The 19971-nt window shown below is 37.6% G+C and overlaps 1 protein-coding gene across 1 annotated transcript; it reads left to right on the top strand.

Annotated features, from left to right (window-relative positions):
• Nucleotides 1-304: 304 nt before the first annotated feature.
• LOC113502012 (fork head domain-containing protein FD4-like) lies at nucleotides 305-19331 on the top strand. Its single transcript, XM_026883367.1, has 2 exons — nucleotides 305-649; nucleotides 18154-19331. Exons 1-2 carry the CDS (start codon nucleotides 327-329, stop codon nucleotides 18575-18577), a joined length of 747 nt encoding a protein of 248 aa, XP_026739168.1. The 5' UTR covers nucleotides 305-326; the 3' UTR covers nucleotides 18578-19331.
• Nucleotides 19332-19971: the final 640 nt, after the last annotated feature.

Here is a 19971-nt window from a genome sequence, read left to right as displayed (position 1 = left end):
ACATAAGCAATTCTTATCTAAGGAAGTTTTGTATTTTTTTTCTAGCCTAGATGTCATCCAATTTGTAATGTAGGAATACGCACTAAATGTCTATTTAGCGTTATGCCAGTATAAACCAACAGGAGGTAAGTGCACAGTCAATCACGTCAGTAATGATAGTCCCAGGGGGAGATGTGGTTTGTACGTCGAGTGGCTTTCTCGTTATCACGCAGCGGGCGCGGGCGAAGAGCGGGCGGCAGGGCGGGGCCTCGCGGCGCCCCGCCCTGCCGCGCCACGCCCTGCGCTCACCGCCCGGCACATATCATTAGCATTTAGCACTATCGAACATGCCGCGGCCGCCGCGCGATTCCTACGGCGACCAGAAGCCCCCGTACTCGTACATCTCCCTGACGGCGATGGCGATCTGGAGCTCCCCGGAGCGCATGTTGCCGCTGTCTGAGATCTACCGGTTCATCACGGACCGCTTCCCGTATTACCGGCGCAACACGCAGCGCTGGCAGAACTCGCTGCGACACAACCTCTCCTTCAACGACTGCTTCGTGAAGGTGCCGCGCCGCCCGGACCGGCCCGGCAAGGGCGCCTACTGGACGCTGCACCCGCAGGCCTTCGACATGTTCGAGAACGGCTCGCTGCTCAGGAGGCGCAAGAGGTTCAAGTTGCACGGGGAGCAGAAGGAGAGCTTCAGATCGGAGTTGTCAGTGCTGGCGAGTTTCAACCAGCAGTTCTTGGCGGGGCAGCTGAACATGCGAGTGCCGCCGGTGCAGGTGTACGAGGCCCCGGTGCCGAGATGTACAGTGACTGATACGACTGATAGCAAGGACAATTGGAGGAAGACGTTCTCCATCGACAGTTTGTTGGGTGGTGTGGACAAGTCCAGTGACTCGCAGTGCAGTGCGCCGGCGCCGGGGCCGCGCGGCGCAGACGCGGCGGCGCTGGCCGCGGCCATGTGGCCCCCCTTCGTGCCGCCGACACTCGAGCACCTACAGCTAAGATTGAATCTACAAAGTTTTGTTGATAATCTACATTTATATTTTCAGCAGCCATTAAATCCTTTATGAAGCATTAGTTCATACCCGTAAGGTATTTTACCTGTTTCAAATAGAGTTAAGTAAGGATAAAGAAAGATTAGTATTAAAAAGCTTGGTTTCTTATCTACATGTATATAAACATGAATATTATAATACACATAAAAAAACGAAGTGACTGAAATTCCAATTCTCTATCAGTGGACTACGAAAAAAATCAAATTGAAATCTACAGACTGCCTGGCAATTAATCAAGGAATTCAAAATCTGTTGAATTGTATTGACCATAATAGTGCTCTATTTTAGAAGAGACAATTGATGTAGATATGTAACTTAAATATTTTAATTATGGCTTCACAATTTTAAATCAGCACGACTACTTTATAAAATCCCAGGTGTGCTGAAAAAAACATGCCAATATAGGATTTTTATTGAAAGAAATGAAACTTTTGTTCCGTATTATACATATATAACTATTTATGCAAAGCAATGTATGAAATGTCAAGGGATTAAAAAAAAAGCTTGGACTCCATTGTAAATATTAAATAGTTCTAAGTATTTAATTTAAGGAAATTAATCAGCTACGTTTGGTAAGGGTATTGCGTCATAAATAATAGCTTAATACAAGTGTAAATAACTTTCGTCCTAGATCGATTTCTGTTATAAGTAGATATAAATAAATAGATAGTTTAAGTAACGCACTTTTTATTGTCATAGAAATGAGGTTTTATTATTTTAGTCAAGACCTTATCTGGATCTAAAGCTTGCTTAAAATTACTAATTACCAGCAATTCGTCAGATTTTTTTCCAACTTATCTAATTTAAATATAAATAAGAAAATGCTTAACAATAATAAAATAAATACTGAAAACATTGATACCAAGTAAAGATTAACTTACTACTTTGAAGTATAAAAAGTATTTTTACACTTCAAATAGCAAATGCATTTTTATTTTCTGCAAATATGTTTTATTGTTAATTCCGTCATGTTTCTAGATTAAGTGTTAATAGTTATGATTTTGTACAGTGAATTAAATATATTGTCTTATAATTAGATGACTCTCTGTTTTATTACGTAGGAATTTATCCGATTTTCTAGTCTATGAGCATATAAACGTTGTTGGAAAGTAATAGACAATAAAAATCAATGCATTTAATAACAACGAAATGTCAAACATGGGCATACAATTAAAAAAAAAAACATTATCCTTTGATTTTTTAAAGTAGCAAGTCGATTGATTTGTCTCTAAAAACATCAAGACCATGAATTATAGGATTTTGATTATATTGCTTCCTTTAAAATGTTTCCTTAAAACTAAATTCATCTCAACAAAATTTATTTCCACAAAATCATAAACATTTTTCCTATGGCAACCAAAAATTCGCTAACGTTCCAATCTTGGGGCTGTAAGTGCTGTTAAGTACTTAAAGTAACACTTAATTATCGTACTATTTAGAAATACTTGAACAGTGACTCGAAATAGGTGGTGTTTATAAATACTTAGCACGATTCAAAGAAAATACGATAAAAATACATCTGCGTCAATAAATAACTCGACAGCAAAATACATGCGTGTAAATACGAATACAGAATCACTCACCCGTTTTCTATTCACTCGAAACATTTACATCGCACATTACATAAAAGAACAGGCAGGGCAGGTGATGTCTATGAACCACTTTTATGAATTTTACAGTTTAAATGCGGGGTTAATTTTTAAACGTGTGATAAATCGTCTCCCTTAAACTCGTTTAGGCTTCGGTCTTTCGGAGGGGATGCTAATGCAATCGCCGGAGTCGACCGGCGTGACGTACCAACGTCACTTTTTATTATTTATGTTCTGCAACGGCCAAGGGCTGTTTTGATAATTAATATAGAGAAATGGTTAAATTGAGTGCCGTTTACCCCCCGGCGGAGAAGCTTGCGATTGAACACCTTTTGTTTAGATCAGGGGTTATTAACGTTTATGAGTGATGTCTTAGGGATTAGGGTGGATAGGGGAACCTCTACGGGATTGAAGAGATTATTGTGTAAGTTTGTCTGTTGTTTGAAGATGATCGTGTATTTGAGCTTCATGTATGTGCCTAAATGGGTATACCTACACGTTTTTTTAAAGTCCTTATGTAGAAAGTAAAGTTTTTAAAGAAACGTTTCGAGTTTTCAAGTCACGCTAACAATAGACGAAAATCAACAACTCTACATTTATTTTTTACTGTTGTTATATTCCGAAACAAGTGATTTGCATAATTCACCAAATAATGAATGAAACAAAAGTTTCACACACATGTAAGTAAGTATATGATTCTAAATCCTGCTACTCTTAAAATGGGGTAAGTACCTACAAAAACATAAGATAATGCCGAAGAATAAATAATATCAGCACTAATGTGTTCTAGGTGCGAATTTAAAGACGGTATACATTTCTCCGTTTGTATAAGGTCATAAAACCTTGCAAAACCAAGTTCTGGCTGGAAGTCAGCTCGTTTGCAATCAGCTACAGAGCTTGTAGATGTTGAACGCAATAAGGAGAAGCTAACCAATTCGCGAGACGTGTCGCGTGAGACCGTATGTTAGCACTCCTATGATACAGCATGCTTTAAGTTCATGCTATAAAAACAAAGTCATAAAAATAATACAGTACTTATATGATGAGTAATTGAGTGATTGAATAACGACAACTATGGAGTTAAGATAGCATGCTGTAGAGAGATGTAAAAAAACATTGGCTGGTACATGCAAATAACTAACTAACAAACTTTCTCGGCTCAGCGACCCGAAGTGAGTCTTGGCCTCCGAAACGAGAACTGTCCATTCTGTGCGGTCCTGCGCTGTATCTTGCCAATTGTTGGCATGGATTTCACATGCAAATGCGGCTATGATATTATATAATTACATATTATTGATATTAAAATATTACAGATTAGAAGCGATAGTTAGATGACTACAATTTGTCGTACTTTTTTTTTACATACCTATTTCTGTAGTCAGCTGGTTGCGGGTCTAGACTTCTTATATTTAATCAATGTTTTTAAGCTTCTTACTAGGTATTTTAACTTTGGTTATGGGAAATATACTGTAGAGTTTACACGAATTTATAGTATATTCTAATCATCAGTTTTCTATGAACAAACCAACGTAACATCTAAAATAATTTTCAAGGGACATACAAATCAGTTCATCCTGTAGACCAGATCGGAGGCTGAAAGTATAACAAGCATCAAGTGCTCAACAATGGGTACTTGCGGCCACGCAGCCTATAACAAATATTGGATGACAGAACGCTGATTGAACTCCTTTACAGCGGGCACTTGACGGTTTACAACCTCACTTAACGTGCCTGCTATCAGGAGTAGTATTGAAACCACTTGCAAATTAGTTCTGCGCCGGTTAGGGATCAGTTTGTATGGAAAGTATTTGTTATGCGTTGGTTATGTTTTATCTACTGAATACTTTAAGTACCTATACCTTAAGTGTAGTTAGCGGTAATATACAAGACCGATCTTTATGTATTGGAAACTGAGAAGAACTACTTATTCATACAATAAGAGAAAAAAAAAATAACAAATTGACGGGCACCTAATATAATAATAAAAAAAATGAACAACAAGAGAAAGAGAAATATTGGTCATACCAAAATAACTTTTTCGGAGTTGTTTTTCTCCACTATACAGTTGTCGACAGCCGTCAAGTTATACCAACAGGCTGTGGCAAGACCAACAAAACGACGCCGAAAGAACTGCAAACGTACTTTCACGGTCGGCTAAATCTACGTGATTTGCTATCATTCACTAGAGGTTTATTAATTGGTAATGGTTTTGGTACTTTCACAGAGCTTGAGGACCCGTTAGTTGGTGCTGAAAATGCGGAGGAAATCGGTTCTCACGCACACGCCCAGTGTCGCCGAGGTAAAAACGCTTTCAAGACGGTGGCGCGTATTAATCAGTTGCGACCACCGGACAAAGTCAGCTCGCGCAAATGTACAGACAAATACAGAATGTCATTAAAGGAAATTGCTTTAATTATTTAAACTTAGTTGCTATACAAACTTACCTCGCTTAAAGGAGAAGGAAGGAAAGCACAGTCCTAATTATTACATGATAAATATAATTTAAAAGGTAACAAAAATTCATTATTAGGCTGTCAAAACTGGAGTTGAAAATTCTAGAAATATAGTTAGATTATTGTTTTAGGAATTAATTAGTATTGAAAATTTATGTTTTATACGATAAGTGTAATAATTTTTGTACAGGATATCCCTAACGGCGTTGTGCGCGGCAGTACCGCGGGCGGCGTGGGCGCAGCGCTCGCAGTGTCCGTGCGTGACGGATCCACTCAGCGTCAAATTCACGCCAAGTCAAATGTTTAATTTGCTCTATAAATCACGCTATTAAAAACATTTCAAGGGTGTCATCGCGGCTCCGATCTCATTGGAAACGTGACGACGCGCTCGCTGTGTGGTCGAGACGAACCCGGTAGCCGTATTGGTATTCAACTTTTCATTGTTGATATACTTATTGTACGGGCAAGAATGTAGACTCACATCGTAGAACAAATTCAATTTGTTGAGATGAAATTGAATTAGGCATTGACTGTCTTATTATTTTGTCGGTACTGTTAGCTTATAATGAAGCGCAAAATGATGGTATATCCGTCCGATGGGAAGGTTTAATTCGAGATTGTAATTTGTTTGGTCACTTGAACCTGTATTATGTGTAATGCACACCAATCTAGATGTTGATTGATGTGGGAACGTTTTGTGCTACTTGTACTCTTTTTATGTTTGTTCTGAATGTTAACAATTGCTATTAGCTATGTATTATTTAAACTTTTACAGGCAAGAATATTTACATAGTTATAATCATTCTCTTTCAGCATGTTTCATTGATGCTACCGTAAGACATGCAACATTTGTACAGAGGTGATCATAGCAAGGATATGACGTTTTCTGCTCTACATAACTCTTGAAAACTTAATGGTTGCTTATTATTACAAAGTATATATTATCTAAGGTAGATATTCTACTGGTAGGTGCATCTTTCTACGGTTCATGAAATACTGGTGAAAGACGGATAAACGGACAGATAACCGTCCCTTAGTAATAGAGATCAGTTTTTACACTTTATGTACGAAACCCCAAAAATTAGTAGTTTTTAACTGTAGGTTGTAATGACCACCAGATGATAAACCCAAGATAACATGACATTAGCCTATCACTGAATTCATGAAAAACATTGTTTAGCTTGCGTGACTGTACGAAAACGTTCGTCCGGAGGAAGCCTGGCCCAAATTAAATTAGATTAAATTGATTTATTGGTGGAGGAGCGTGAGCCGGGCCTCCTCTGGCCGCTTCGTTCCGCTGCACTCCCGCGCAACATTAATTAATGCTATTCGATTCGGAAATATACCGGAAAATGTGCCTCCCGGAGACTGGAAACGAGGACGATGAGGCTTTATTTTGAGGTTTTATTGAACTGTAAGTTTTTTAAAACCTTATTAATACCATAAGGTAAAAGAACTAATGTTAGGTACCGAACGAATAAGGAAGTATGCAACTCTACGGATAAGCGACTGACTCAGGTCACGTTGTCAATAAGAATTGACTGGCCTGTTGGTCTAGAGGTCGTGGGTTCAATTCCCACCCGGTACATGTTTGTTTGTACACGATAATTTGTTCTGTGTGTTTTCTAAATTATGTATGTATTAAGAAATTTATAAGTATGGTCATCAGTTGTTTAGAACTTATAATACAAGCTTGCTTAGTTGGAGACTAGATGGCTTTGTGTGAAATTTGTGGAATAATATTATTAATAATGGTGCCCGATGTGTCAATACTAGTGCTTGTTTTAAGCTTAATTTACAAAGGTCGGTTTTCGAGTGTATAGACAGTCTGTAGAGAAATTCTCTTTTTCAAACAACGTTTTAAACTGTATGCAAATTGAGTCTAAAATCACTACTTCGTAGGTACAAACGTTCCATTTGTTATTTATATAATGTAAGTCTAATATTTTTTTAAATTCTACTTATTTATGTAAAAAGCCTCAACCTCAGAAGAATAAATTGTGATTTTGAAAGCGGCTACGTAAGGTCTTCGACACAGTACAAGCATCACGAATGATAAGTGTTCGAGAACAATGTTGGGATTCATAAGACAAATTGAATTTCTGATTACTATTGTTTACTGAGAATGCCTGAGTATGTATTGTTTGTCGTAATAGGCTCATAAACTTAATTAGTATGTGTTCTAATGGAATATAATTAATTGCCGTTCTAGTATAGCTGGAATTGTGACGCAACTCGGGAACTTTGAAGTTTCTTTTTATATGTACTTACGCACTTGTTTTATATAAGAGTAGGCGGGGAACTGTTTCTCGTTTTGGCTGGTTTACTATATTCCAAAAGTACGCTTATTAATTCATTCAGACACACCTTCATATCGACTGTTACACAGAAAGCGCTTAAACTAATGACCTCACGCTTAAATAACGACCAAAACTACTTTAATCAGCAAATTATTTATCGCACCGGCTAATTGGACTTTTAATTAAGTTGCTTTATGAATTCACGCCACGAGTCCTTAAATACACGAACAAAGTATTATTGTATCAAAGCCGCGAATCAAACATTAAGTCTCATGGAAGAGTGGCGTCACCGCGTCATATAGTAACGATTTATACGCGATAATTCCAATACATAAAACATTTCATTATAGGCAGCGAGGCCCCTATTATTCAAAGATATTTATTCATGTCGAATGATTGCCTTTCTTTTGTGTATCGACAATGGCGTCGCCGGCGTATTCCATTTGCGCGGCATCGTTCTTATTCACTCGTTCATTGTGCACGCGAGCCAGTTTTGTTTCGCCGCCGCACCGCGGAGCTTTTCACGCGCCGCTCGTCGCTCGCCCGTCGCCGCACACTATATTCTAAAATTAAATGGAGTCAAGATTGATGAGTTTAGACACGACCTGTGACACGCACTACCGAATGTAGCATGTACGGCTCGCTAGCTCCGTTTGTTTGGAATGCGCTTTATTTCACCCTTTATAATAAACGGTAATTATTGGTAGCGGGCCCGGCGTGTTTATGTAGCCGATGTCGGTCAGTTTTTGTCTAATGTTTGGCCTTACTCGGCCGGCTAATAGGATTTTTTGTATGTGTATCGTGCCTGTTATATGGGAGTAGGTATTAAAATGACGTTAATTTATCTTTTAGTTTAGACCGCTTCGTGAACATTAATCATTGGGTATCGGTGTACAAACCAAATTGATGTAAATTAAGCTTGAATAGGATGGGATAGACCTGTACCGACGGGGATAATACCAACATTCTTGCTACGTGTTGCGTGATAAGTATAATTTATAAGAAAAGTAATTTTCTGTTATTGATATTTCAATATTATTCTTAAGTAAACATAATAAAAAAAAAAGCACAACACTTTAATTTTATTTTTTTCCAAGATGAGGAAAAGATTTCATCGTCTCGTTTATTGATTTTTATTCTCATATTCAATTCAAGTACACTTTGTCAGTACCTCAAATTAGATTGTGAAAGTCGGTGCGGCATAGAAAGGGTGTTCAAACTACTAGGTGCATGGGAGTCATTACAGCTAATTCGATTGTTTGGGCAGAGTAGATTTGGGCCAAGCGCGGTGGTTCTGCCCCTGTAATTTGGACGCTCGCGCCGACACTCAACCTTCTTGGAAACTAACTATTTGTAACTATGACACGCAGTCGAATCGATAAGCTTTTAAGTGTAAACAAAAACAAGTTTACGAAAATGATTGTAGTTGTGTTAAAGTAGACGTGTATTTTACAGGTATCTTATATATTTTCTAAAATACTATTAGGTATGCAGTTACGCAATAGCTCTTACGCATATATGATGTCAAGCTATGCCCCTCCTGGCTTCCGCCTTTCGGAAAACTCGGGAAAATAGGTTCTGCGACTTATTTCTATTCTGTCGTGTTGGATAACCGGGCCGTCTTTTTGAGGGTAAAGGGACAGAGAGTGCATCTGTGTTTGCACACACTTGTGCCCTATAATATGTGACACTCAAATAGCATTGAACAATGAACATTAATTTTGCAATCTTGTTTCTCTATCTTTATCCCACGTCATCCCTAATTATGACGGCCAACTTATCTCAAACAAGTTGGTTATACAAGGAAGGAAGGAAAACTTCATCGATACGAATATTAAATAATAATAATTTTCATTAATTACCTGATTACGAGCAATAGTAGGAAATATTTATACGAAATATTATGTTATCTTAATTGCAGTTCCATTTCGATTCGCTGAAATAGTTTCCATACATTTCCTTACATATTAAATAAATATTTAATTTCACAATATTTAATTTCACAATACGTTTCAAAACTCTAAAATTCTCGATTCAAGAAACAGCTGTCTAATGTCGGCTGCCTGGCAACCCGTAAACAATCAGCGTCAATGTGTTTGTGTATGTAAACGGAACACAATAGTATCGTATGAATCCGTGTAAAACAAAACGTTTGGTTGATCATAACAAAATAAATGTTTATGTTGTTTGTACGAAAGGCCACAATTACCGAGGGCGGCGGTAGGAACGGCCGGCCGCGCTGGCTCACTACGATTTTTATCTCAAACGGTGAGCCGACGTTTCCATCCGCGTAATTACAGAGTTTAGGCCATAGAGTGAATTATTAGACGCGGCGCGGTGCGGTAATCAACACAATAATTGTTATTCACGGCGCTAGTGTTCGGCGGTGGCGGACGCGGCCGACACAACAAATTGAATTTCGTACAATTGCCGTGTAACGGGCCTGCTTTGTTACCTTTTTATACCCACGTGACTCACTTCTTCAATAGTTTTTGTTTAGCTTAATAAAGAGCGGTTTAAGACGTTTTTTCCTTGTAAATTTAATTTATAACTTTATAAAAAGACAAGTCTTAATCCATGATAACATAAATCAGATCAGAGGTTCGTAACAAAAAGTTATTACGTACCGACTTTGCAGATTAATTTATTTTGTAAACGGAGTTTCATTCAGAAGATAAAATGTGTTTTGATTGCAGTATTGATTATACAATTCGAATACCAATTTATGTTTTATGTTGAAACATTTATTTAAATTAACCTTTCCTGATTTAAAACTGTACAGAGGTTTCATTGCACCGGCACAACTTTACCATTATTGAATGAAAATTTCTATCTTTTCACGCTTACAACACACGACATAATTCATTCAAGTCTACTAAAGCTTAAAAACAAAACAAGGAAACTACGCGGCAATTTATTTTCCTAGGGCGGCGCCCGCCCGCGCAAATTCATTACCAGCACAACCTGGCGCTTCCGTTTCCGCTAACCCTTACTGAAAACTACAGGTAAGTCCGCAATAAAATTTCCTTTAATATACATTGCTGGTTTTGTGTAAAATCTCGTCTTGGCTTGTTACGAAGCCGCGCAATGTATGTGAGGTAATCTGTTAGAGTTTGTAATACTTTTGTTGTGGTGAGTGGTCGGTAGTGTTCTTTAGTCGTAATTGCATTGCCTTGACGTGACTGCGACTTCGTTTGCTCAGCCGTTGCTTTGAAGAAAACTAACATAAAGTTGCCCTGTATTGTTTTCATGTGTTTCGTAATTTCGTGTTGTAGGTACAATAATACAATTAGTTTCACAAAAACTTTGCTGCACGCTTTTATACTTGATGGTTTAATAAAGTTCCCGTATTTATTGTTTTGTTTTTGCAGACTAAGTGCTGATTGTTAAGGTTTTAGGCTTTTGAAACTCTGTGATTTAGAGACCCTAAATACTTCCCACTGTACTCTTCCCGTGGTACATTAACTGGGAAGACTTGAGCATTGATCACCACGTTAGCTCACTACGGGTTGTGGATTTCAGTTTTCCTGCACTGTTTGCGAGTGGTCTCATAGAATATTTAGAAAGAAAACATTTTGCTTTTGAATTTGTCACATTTCTAATTCGCTTGCGTCAGGAACGAACCTGCATCTCGTGCATAAAAATCCATGCTTGGAACCGTTAAGCCACCACGACATTAAATAAAGAATTCTATAAGGTATATGTTATCCCAGTTTTCAATCAAGTCTGTTACTGTCCTACTGCTCGACAAGGGTTTCTTCCCGAACAGAGATGGACAGAGTCCTTGTAAATAATTCTATTTTACAGAGAACTTAATTTTCATCCAAATTTTGTAATTGAAATTCATTGGAGTCAGACCGCAACATCGCATTTGATTTAATTTTAATGAAATAAAATCTGTAAATTAAACAATTGAGCATCGTATCTAAATAAATTGACCGCAGAATTTCGACGGCTCTCTAATCCTTGCTTCATTACATATAGACAAAAGTTATTCATAATGTATACGATGGTCGGTCCAAAGGTCGGTGTAAATAAATAAGTTACGTCCATATACTAGTGCTGAGCGAGTCGCAGGTGGAACTATGACAGGCGACCAGTCGGCCCACGCTCTGCCCACAGACTACAGTTGTACAGTAGGACCATTTCGAATCTCGAATGTTTTTTTTTAATTATTTATTTTTTATCAATTTTAGAGCACTGATCAGGAGGTTGACACAGACTGAAAATGTTTAATGATTTTTCAATATTATTATTTTAATTTAGTTTTCATCATCAAATATTATTTAAATGTCACCTGTTCTATTAAAATGAACGGTAAGATTTTCGATCAGATAAGTTTTATAAAATAGAAAACTATGGTTTTCAGAACACTTTTCCAGTTAACCGTGCGTGGATATGGTACAATAAAATATTTAACAGGTGCACTCACAGCCTTTTCGCCATTCTGAACTTAACAAGGGTAATTAAACTCTTTAGCTCTCACTTAGTTGGTCAATCTAATATCACAACTTCACAGACAAGACACCTCATAAATAATGCGTATAGAAACACAATTGATCGGCAGATAACAATAAATCATTGTACTAATTTGATAAGCTATTAATTACTCGTAGAGTTGAGTAATTGGACCTTTTTATACTGTGGCCCGGTACACGCAATCTCTCCGTATGTAATTCAATAACAATAATCGGATTCTCTTTAACGCCGACATGCGGCATATGCCTTACAGCGGGAGTTATGAACTCAATTGCTCTACATGCTATCGTAAACTCTATGTGGAGGATGTTAAAGTTGGGTTTCGTGTGCGATGTTGTCGGTTGTTACGTTATATTGTTGGGTAGTCTATTCGGTAATGGGATGGTTTGGTTGAGCTTACAAATAACAAGGCGTTACGTGATTGCTGCATACTTCGTACTCTCAGTCCTATTGTTTTGCCGCAATGGTTATGTCGTTTTATGAAAATTCGAGCCTCTCTGTCGGGTTTTTTCTTAATTTGATTTATTTCATTTTTACGGTTTTGTTATTCTGTCGGTTTGGAAAGGTCAACTATTTATGTTATATAGGTGCGGTTTGATGGAATCAATTTATCGTAAACTTATAAAATAAGTTGTCTTTTTTTTTTTGTAAAATGATAAATACTGTTTTAATATTAATTTAAATACCAATTCCAGGCAATATGTATTCCGAAGTGATATTTAGTTGATACTTCTTGAGCCGCGCTCTGTCGCGGGGTAGGCGGACACCGGTGCCCCTCTCTCGTACCCAGTTATACATACAAATTGTGATCTCACCGATTTGCAGATGCAAGATAAGAAGCAATTAAGCCGGCATGAATATACGACGCGTCATAACCCCCAGCCGCATACATAACACTATCCTGAGGTCGATTAATAAATAAAATCTCATATTTGCGCTCGCTCTGCCAATGATATATAACGTTTGTTAATTAGGTTATCTCAGCGTCGGCATCTACAAGGGCTGGCTCTTAAAAGGCTCGTTGATATTAAAAATGCCGCTTATAACTTTTATCATAAATCACCCCGTGGCAAAATTGAGAGGGCGCGCGAAAAAATGCGATCTACTTGGAACAAAAAATATGCAAGTAATGACGAACGCACCCTGAGAGCATTTTTGAGTAGCTCCGGACTTGCTTAGAATTAATTGTGTTGAGGCCAAAGCCGACCTGTCACTAATATATTTGCCAACGCTTCTTGCTCTTTCTTTACTGATTTATAAGTTAAAAGCTTTTTTATTGGCTACTGTAGTATTAAATTATTCTAGACACAGTAGTGTAATTTAAAAATCGTGTACGCGATCTCTTATTAAATATTTATTTGCCAATTTCCTCGTCTTTTTACAGACATACTGACTATTACAACCTATAAATATGAAATACCACTCTAGGCTATGGAACTTTATCTATTTTTCAAGGGCTACAGTAAACTGTTCTAAAATTGAATAGCCAAGGAACAACTTTGACCAAATCACTCACATTACGGTAACGTTTGAGACTCACCGAACGGTTTAATGAGTCCCACGAGATCTCGTCGAAGGCAGTGTGGGTTCGTGATTACCACGGGCCCCTGTAATAATAAAACATCGACAAGCCGCCTTTATCGACTGCCTTCTCGATAAGCATCCGTGACGAATTCGCACCACTCGAGCACTCGGACCTACGATACTCGTATGGCTGCGTAAACACATTGTTGAAATGACTAATATGTCACCACTATCAACCAATAATGTACCGTAAAAACAAAGCAACAAGACACATTTTCCAATGCCATGCCGCAAGTGTTAAGGTCCATAAAATCCTTTTTAAGGGAAAATGTACGAGATATTAGTATCGATACAAATTTAATTCCAATTATAATATTACCTTTACAGCTTATCAGTTTTACATTTTTGAGAATATTTTGGGGTCGCGTAATTTTTATCTTTTATGTAACTTCACGGATTTTACAGGTTTTACTCTTAATGGGTGGAACTTTTCGTAATAATTGCAGTTTTGGAGTCAACAAAGCAGAAAAGTACCGATATGATTAAAGTAAATCGAAATAAAATGATATTAAGTGTAAAACTGCTATTAACTGGAAGGAATAACCATTGCTAATCGGTGATGATTACAAACGGTGTTTTCGTTATTTTTAAGAAATTGCAATTTCTGAGTTTCGCTCCAAAAACGTGGCTTTTATAAAGAAAAGTCATTTTAATCAGAAAAAGTATGAAGAGAGGATTCTAATTTAAAATATATATCTAGTATAGACTTGTGATGAAACCATGACAAATCGTGAGCTAAATTTTATTACATTATCAAATGCACGGGAAACTTTTACATAACACGTTTGTTAGAATGCAGTTTTATTGAAAAGTAGGTACCACATAAATAAAGGAAAAAATTTAGCCACTTTTATATGGAAGTTTTGTTCATTGAAAAGGTTATTGGTTTGTATTTAACAAGGCTTAAGAATTACAATGGGGATGATGACTGGGTATAAAAAGAAAAAAATCTCATTAGTCCCTCAGTTAGATAATTGAAAAGTATGAGACACATATTTTTTCCTCTTTCAGAAAAACTAGAATTGACAAAGATTAACTGCTTTAAAGTTTAGGAGAGGGGGCTTGTGACGTAACGATAGAGTAAAATTTATACTCAATCGTAACGTCACGCTTAAGTTTCATTCACTGTAATTTGGTCAATTTATGTTTGCGGTACAAATTAAAAAAATACGTATCCATTATTATACAAAAAACTACAAGACGGACACTGCAAAAAGAAATTGTCATCATCCCTATTCCGGAGACACAGTCACAGATCTCATCCCATATTGGGAAGGTTTGAGCATTTGGTCGCCACACATTCCAATATAAGAAATTCAGTTTTCCTATAGAAAGATGTTAACCTCACCGTTTGACAGTAGTATCTTAGAATTAATATATTATATTAATATTATGCTATAGTTTAATAAAAATCATAAAAATATCATATAGATTCATACATGAGGCGCTAGGCCACAACGACAAGTTAAATTCAATAAGTCAGTTACACAAATAAAAATATAGATAATAGATCAATATTTCAGATAGAATTTAACCCAATGAAGACGTGGGTTTGGTCTTGAACGATTAAACTTAGAAGGTTTAAGATTCAGTTACCAATTAGGCTTCAGTATTTTGCGTAACTGCTTTGGTTTCCGCTCGTAAAGTAATCCCGAAGTGCTAAGGCTCTAACAAGTTATGTAATTTTACGTTAAAATGATTAAATATTCCATCCGTTTACAGAAATTATTATACATATAATAAAAGATTAATATATCGGGATTAATGAAAAGAGGGATACGAAAGGCTAGTAATTACAAACGTTGTGTCGGACATTCTCAAGTAAGGTGGAGTGAATTGATGATGGCTGGCAGGAGTTGGATGCGAGCTGCCGACGATAGATCTCAATGGCATGCTATAGGGGAGGACTATGTCCAGCAGTGGATGAATATGCGTTGATGATGATGATTCTAAAGCACTCTAGAGAATTAAGTTTAGAATGTAGAACTACAAAGATATCAAATAATTCATTTCGCATCTCATTCCTATTCATGACTCTACATGCAGAAAATAACAGCATACGGTCAACTATAACTCTTTAGTTTAGTTTTTACTTTCCTAAGACATAACAAAGAGCTGGGTTTACCGTTCTGGTCATCTCAGTTGTCGCTATTTACAACAAAAGATACTAAAACATTTAAACCAATATTAGTCAGAAATAGAAATAGTTTTCCACAGAAGTGAGGCGTAGCGTCGATATGCGTGGCCTGTCTGCAATGACGAATGTCACCGAGGTGTTTTTGTGACAGATCGTTCACCTCCACGAATACTGAAACGGTATAACAATAAAAAATATAAAAAAAACGATACTTCGTGATCGATGCGTCTATTAACGTTTTTGCTTTCTAAAAGTAAATAGTGTTTCTAATCGTGAGATTGAACAATTTGGGTAAGATTAGCATTCGAAACATCTTACGACCACGCAATGTATCGATAAATTTAATTGAATATTCAATCAGCACTTTATGGTGGTTAGCTGCTTAAGTTTTTGGTGCGATTATGATAATATGTTTGACAAGATTGGTGTTGTGGAAAAGGAAATTGTAGAGCTCAAAAATATGGGGTTAAATTTGAAAATTTGTTTGGACATCTTACAAAAATCAGGACAATTACAAGCAACAGATACTTAAACCTTACTTGCAACTAATAACGGATACTTTAGTAAGAGTTTTATCATACATAGCCCTTTTGTTACTAGTTTAAATTACATAAAAGAGCACAGACTTTCAATTTTGTTAATTTTATTCTGACCTTTTTAACTATTGTGGTTACTTGATTGTTATAGTAAGTTATTTCTTGTTTTATCTATCTACTTAGGTATTTAGAATTTCTGCGTAATAATGTCATATAGGTCGCAATGAGTTAGCACGAAATCTCATTAGTTGAACCTTTTTGAATACTTTGTGCTTGCGTAATAACAATAGAGTTATAACAATATGGCCATTAGGATACGACTTAGGTTATACAGGGCTAATAAGGCTTAATAAATTAAGATATGGGTATAAGTTAGATGAAAATATGAGCACTCGATAAAATTATTTAATGCTATGTAGAGACGTATGTATAGAACTAATGTAAGTAGGTATTTACCTATAAAAGCCATACTTCTTTGGTTTAAAATATAAAATAAAGAATTAGTTAAGTAACGCATCTTATGGAAGACGTCACATTTTAAAAAAAGCTGTTTTCAAAAGAAATTTTAAACGATTGGAACTCGACTTTGCCCACTGTGTACTTTTACTAGAAAACGTGAATTTTTTCATTGTATTTTATTAAAATAATATAAACCGCTTATATCCGTTGATCGAATCCTATTTACAATCCCAATAATATGCCTATTCTTATAATAACTTAGTAGCAGCTTTATTATGCCCAAAATTAATAGGAAAAAACTGTGTAAATAATCTACAAATTAAGCCTTTTAGATATAGTACTTATTGGAAAAAACTGAAATGAAAAAGTAGAGCCATTTCTTGTAACTTAACTTACACTTAAGTTATAAATGACGCATGTTTTGTTCTTGTATTGTATATAAAAGTGTAATATAAGTTGTACATACTTTTATAGCGGCTGGTAGAAAACGATAAAACCCCAAATAAGGCCTTGGGTTTATTTTAAGGGATGTCGATTGAGCATGATTATCAAAACGAGCTTGGTTTACGACTCCTACGACTGTAGCTCTACCGAAACTACCGATTAAGTTTTACGTATTTTTGAGACATATTGGTTTAATGCTTTCATGTTTTCGAAAGTTATAGGAATCTGTAATAGATTATCCTTTAAGGTTTGCTGAAAAATAGTTTTGTAGAGCTTATAAGAATTAATGTGTATCTAACTTTTAATTTATATTATAATACAAAGGACAAATGGCTATCAAATGCTTATGTTAAACTTGTTTACTACCTACATATTGTATGTCGTCTAATCACGCCTTAGAGAGTCACAATGTGTAGGCAGTAATAATACTTATTCATCGTCAAATCAGTTTATAATACAAATCTCTTTTTCTGTATCATCGTAATTTACATATGCTAAATAAAAAGCGGTGTGATCACAAAAGATATTTGGAGGCAATATAAACATAATATCAATTTAAATTCCTTGTTAGTGGAGCGAAAGCCGACATCATACCTGAAAGTGGTCGGCTCTGATTGGTTGAGGCGCGCGCCAATCGCGTGCGGTCGCCGCATCCGGCCGACAGCGGGCGGGCGGGCCGAGACTCACACTCACCGCGCTTCAGTTCCTCTCCACACCTCGCACCGGACTGACGTGCTCGTACACCCGTGTGTTGTTAAATTTGACTTTGCTAACATTGACTTGTCCTCCCGTCGGGGGAAGTGACAATGCCGCGACCCTCGCGTGAATCTTATGGCGACCAGAAGCCCCCGTACTCGTACATCTCCTTGACGGCGATGGCGATCTGGAGCTCCCCGGAGCGCATGTTGCCGCTGTCGGAGATCTACCGGTTCATCACGGACCGCTTCCCGTACTACAGGCGCAACACGCAGCGCTGGCAGAACTCGCTGCGACACAACCTCTCCTTCAACGACTGCTTTGTGAAGGTGCCGCGCCGCCCCGACCGACCCGGCAAGGGCGCCTATTGGACGCTGCACCCGCAGGCCTTCGACATGTTCGAGAACGGCTCGCTGCTCAGGAGGCGCAAGAGGTTCAAGTTGCAGAAAGGCGAAAAAGACAATTTGAACGCTGAATTGGCAGCCCTTGCAAGTTTCAACAGAGCATTTCTGGCAAGGCAGGCGGGCGCACCGCCTCCACCACCAAGTATGCCGTCGGGCGGCTTGTACACACCGCCGCTTTGTCCACAATTGAGTCCTGAGCCGGCGGAGCTACCCGAGCCGGCAGCCATGACGATGCTGCCGCAGCGGCCGCGTCGCGCGTTCACCATCGAGGCGCTGCTGGAGCCGGACTCGCCGCGGCTGTCGCCGTCGCCGCCCACGCCCGTGCTGGTGCCGGTGCCGCGGCTGGAGCTGTCGTACGTGGCGGCGGCGCAGCGCTACCACGCCGAGCTGCTGGCGGCGGCGCACGCGCTGCGCCCCTGCTACCTGCCGCCGCCGCCGCTGCCCGTCGCGTGACCCCGCGCGCACTCTAGCTGTCCCAATGTTTCGTGCAATGTTAGATTGTAAGTACACTACTAGTATTCATAATGTTGTATAGTGTTTTAATTTTTATGTGACCAGTTCGTTTCGTAGTTTATAATTGTTACAGTTTTAGCGTCGACATTTGTAGCTAAGTTAGGCCGATAGTATATAACGGTGTCCTGGATTTCAAAAAGCCGCTAAGTAGGGACGTGTTGTAATGGCTACAATGCATTTAGTATTATAACTATTTATTACGAGTTACATCGAGGCTAATAATAATTGGCCTACTATTAACATTCTGCGTATGATTTATCTCACGTGGAACGTATCATCAAGTGATCTCACTTATAAGATTTATGTAACTATTGATTAGGTGAATTAGATGTGAATAACAGATAAGTTTATGTACTGCTGTGAGGAAATATCGTGTGAAAACAAACAAATTAGAAAAATACACTAGAAGTTAAGTATATAAAACAATGACAACCGAGTGTTACAATGACAAATAATATTATGTTAACATGTTTATTTACAATAGATGTTCACACTTTTTATACACTCAAATGAATATTCGTAGTAAATGTAAATATATATTGTTGTATTATACGTAGCGAGAGTAGCTTAAGATTGTTATTTATTTTAGTGATGAGAACTGAGTATTTCATTTCCTGTTTATAGTGTAGATCTATGTGTAAATATTGTTTAAATTGTTATAACTATTGAGTAGGATCGAATATTAAATGGAATTCAATTTAATTTCTTCGTTTTATTTTTTATAAATACAATTTTGAACTACCTATCTGGACTCTTTTCAGGGATAATAGGAAAACTACATAAGATAATAATTCATCTAAACACATTAAGTCTGGACAGTAGACAGATATCTTCAATTGTAACCAAGAATCAATAATTTCCAGTAACTCTTAATCGTTGCAATCATTTCTCGATAAATCAATACAATTTACTAGAAATACATCTCTGCTATAATTATAGAGATGGGATAAAGTCTTTAATAGACCGAACACCAAAAATGCGGTAGTTAACAACTTCGTGTGGGGTTGCTCGAAAAAAGTGGTGGTAAATTGGAAAATGGAGTATTGTTGGTGGTCTTTTTCACGGTGTAATACGGCGCGTCGGCCTTCCCTGTGCCCTAATAGGGGCCCACCGCTCCTTCTTAAAGTGATAATATTGCAGGTGTAAGCAGGACAACGCTCTATACAGTATAGAGTGGCATCTCTCTTCCACAGCCGCAATAGTGTTGATGGTAGAGCCTCTGTTTCCACAATACGCTGACTCATACCGGCTTGTTACACACCATAATACGCATTACAGGCTTGATCAACGTTTTAACCTTTTTTAAAACCCCTAATCTAATGATAGGCGGTTCC

This window comes from Trichoplusia ni, chromosome 16 (genome assembly GCF_003590095.1).
Source record: "Trichoplusia ni isolate ovarian cell line Hi5 chromosome 16, tn1, whole genome shotgun sequence".
NCBI classification, from domain to species: domain Eukaryota; kingdom Metazoa; phylum Arthropoda; class Insecta; order Lepidoptera; family Noctuidae; genus Trichoplusia; species Trichoplusia ni.
The sequence above is the reverse complement of the archived record's forward strand: the minus strand, read 5'-3'. Positions and strand labels throughout refer to the sequence as shown.

Bases quoted from the DNA above. Each gene is read 5' to 3' on its own strand.
- LOC113502012 (XM_026883367.1), top strand. From the start codon at position 327: ATGCCGCGGCCGCCGCGCGATTCCTACGGCGACCAGAAGCCCCCGTAC. The intron at 650-18,153 runs GTTCAAGTTGCA...GAGGCGCAAGAG, and splicing joins CTGCTCAGGAGGCGCAAGAG to GTTCAAGTTGCAGAAAGGCG.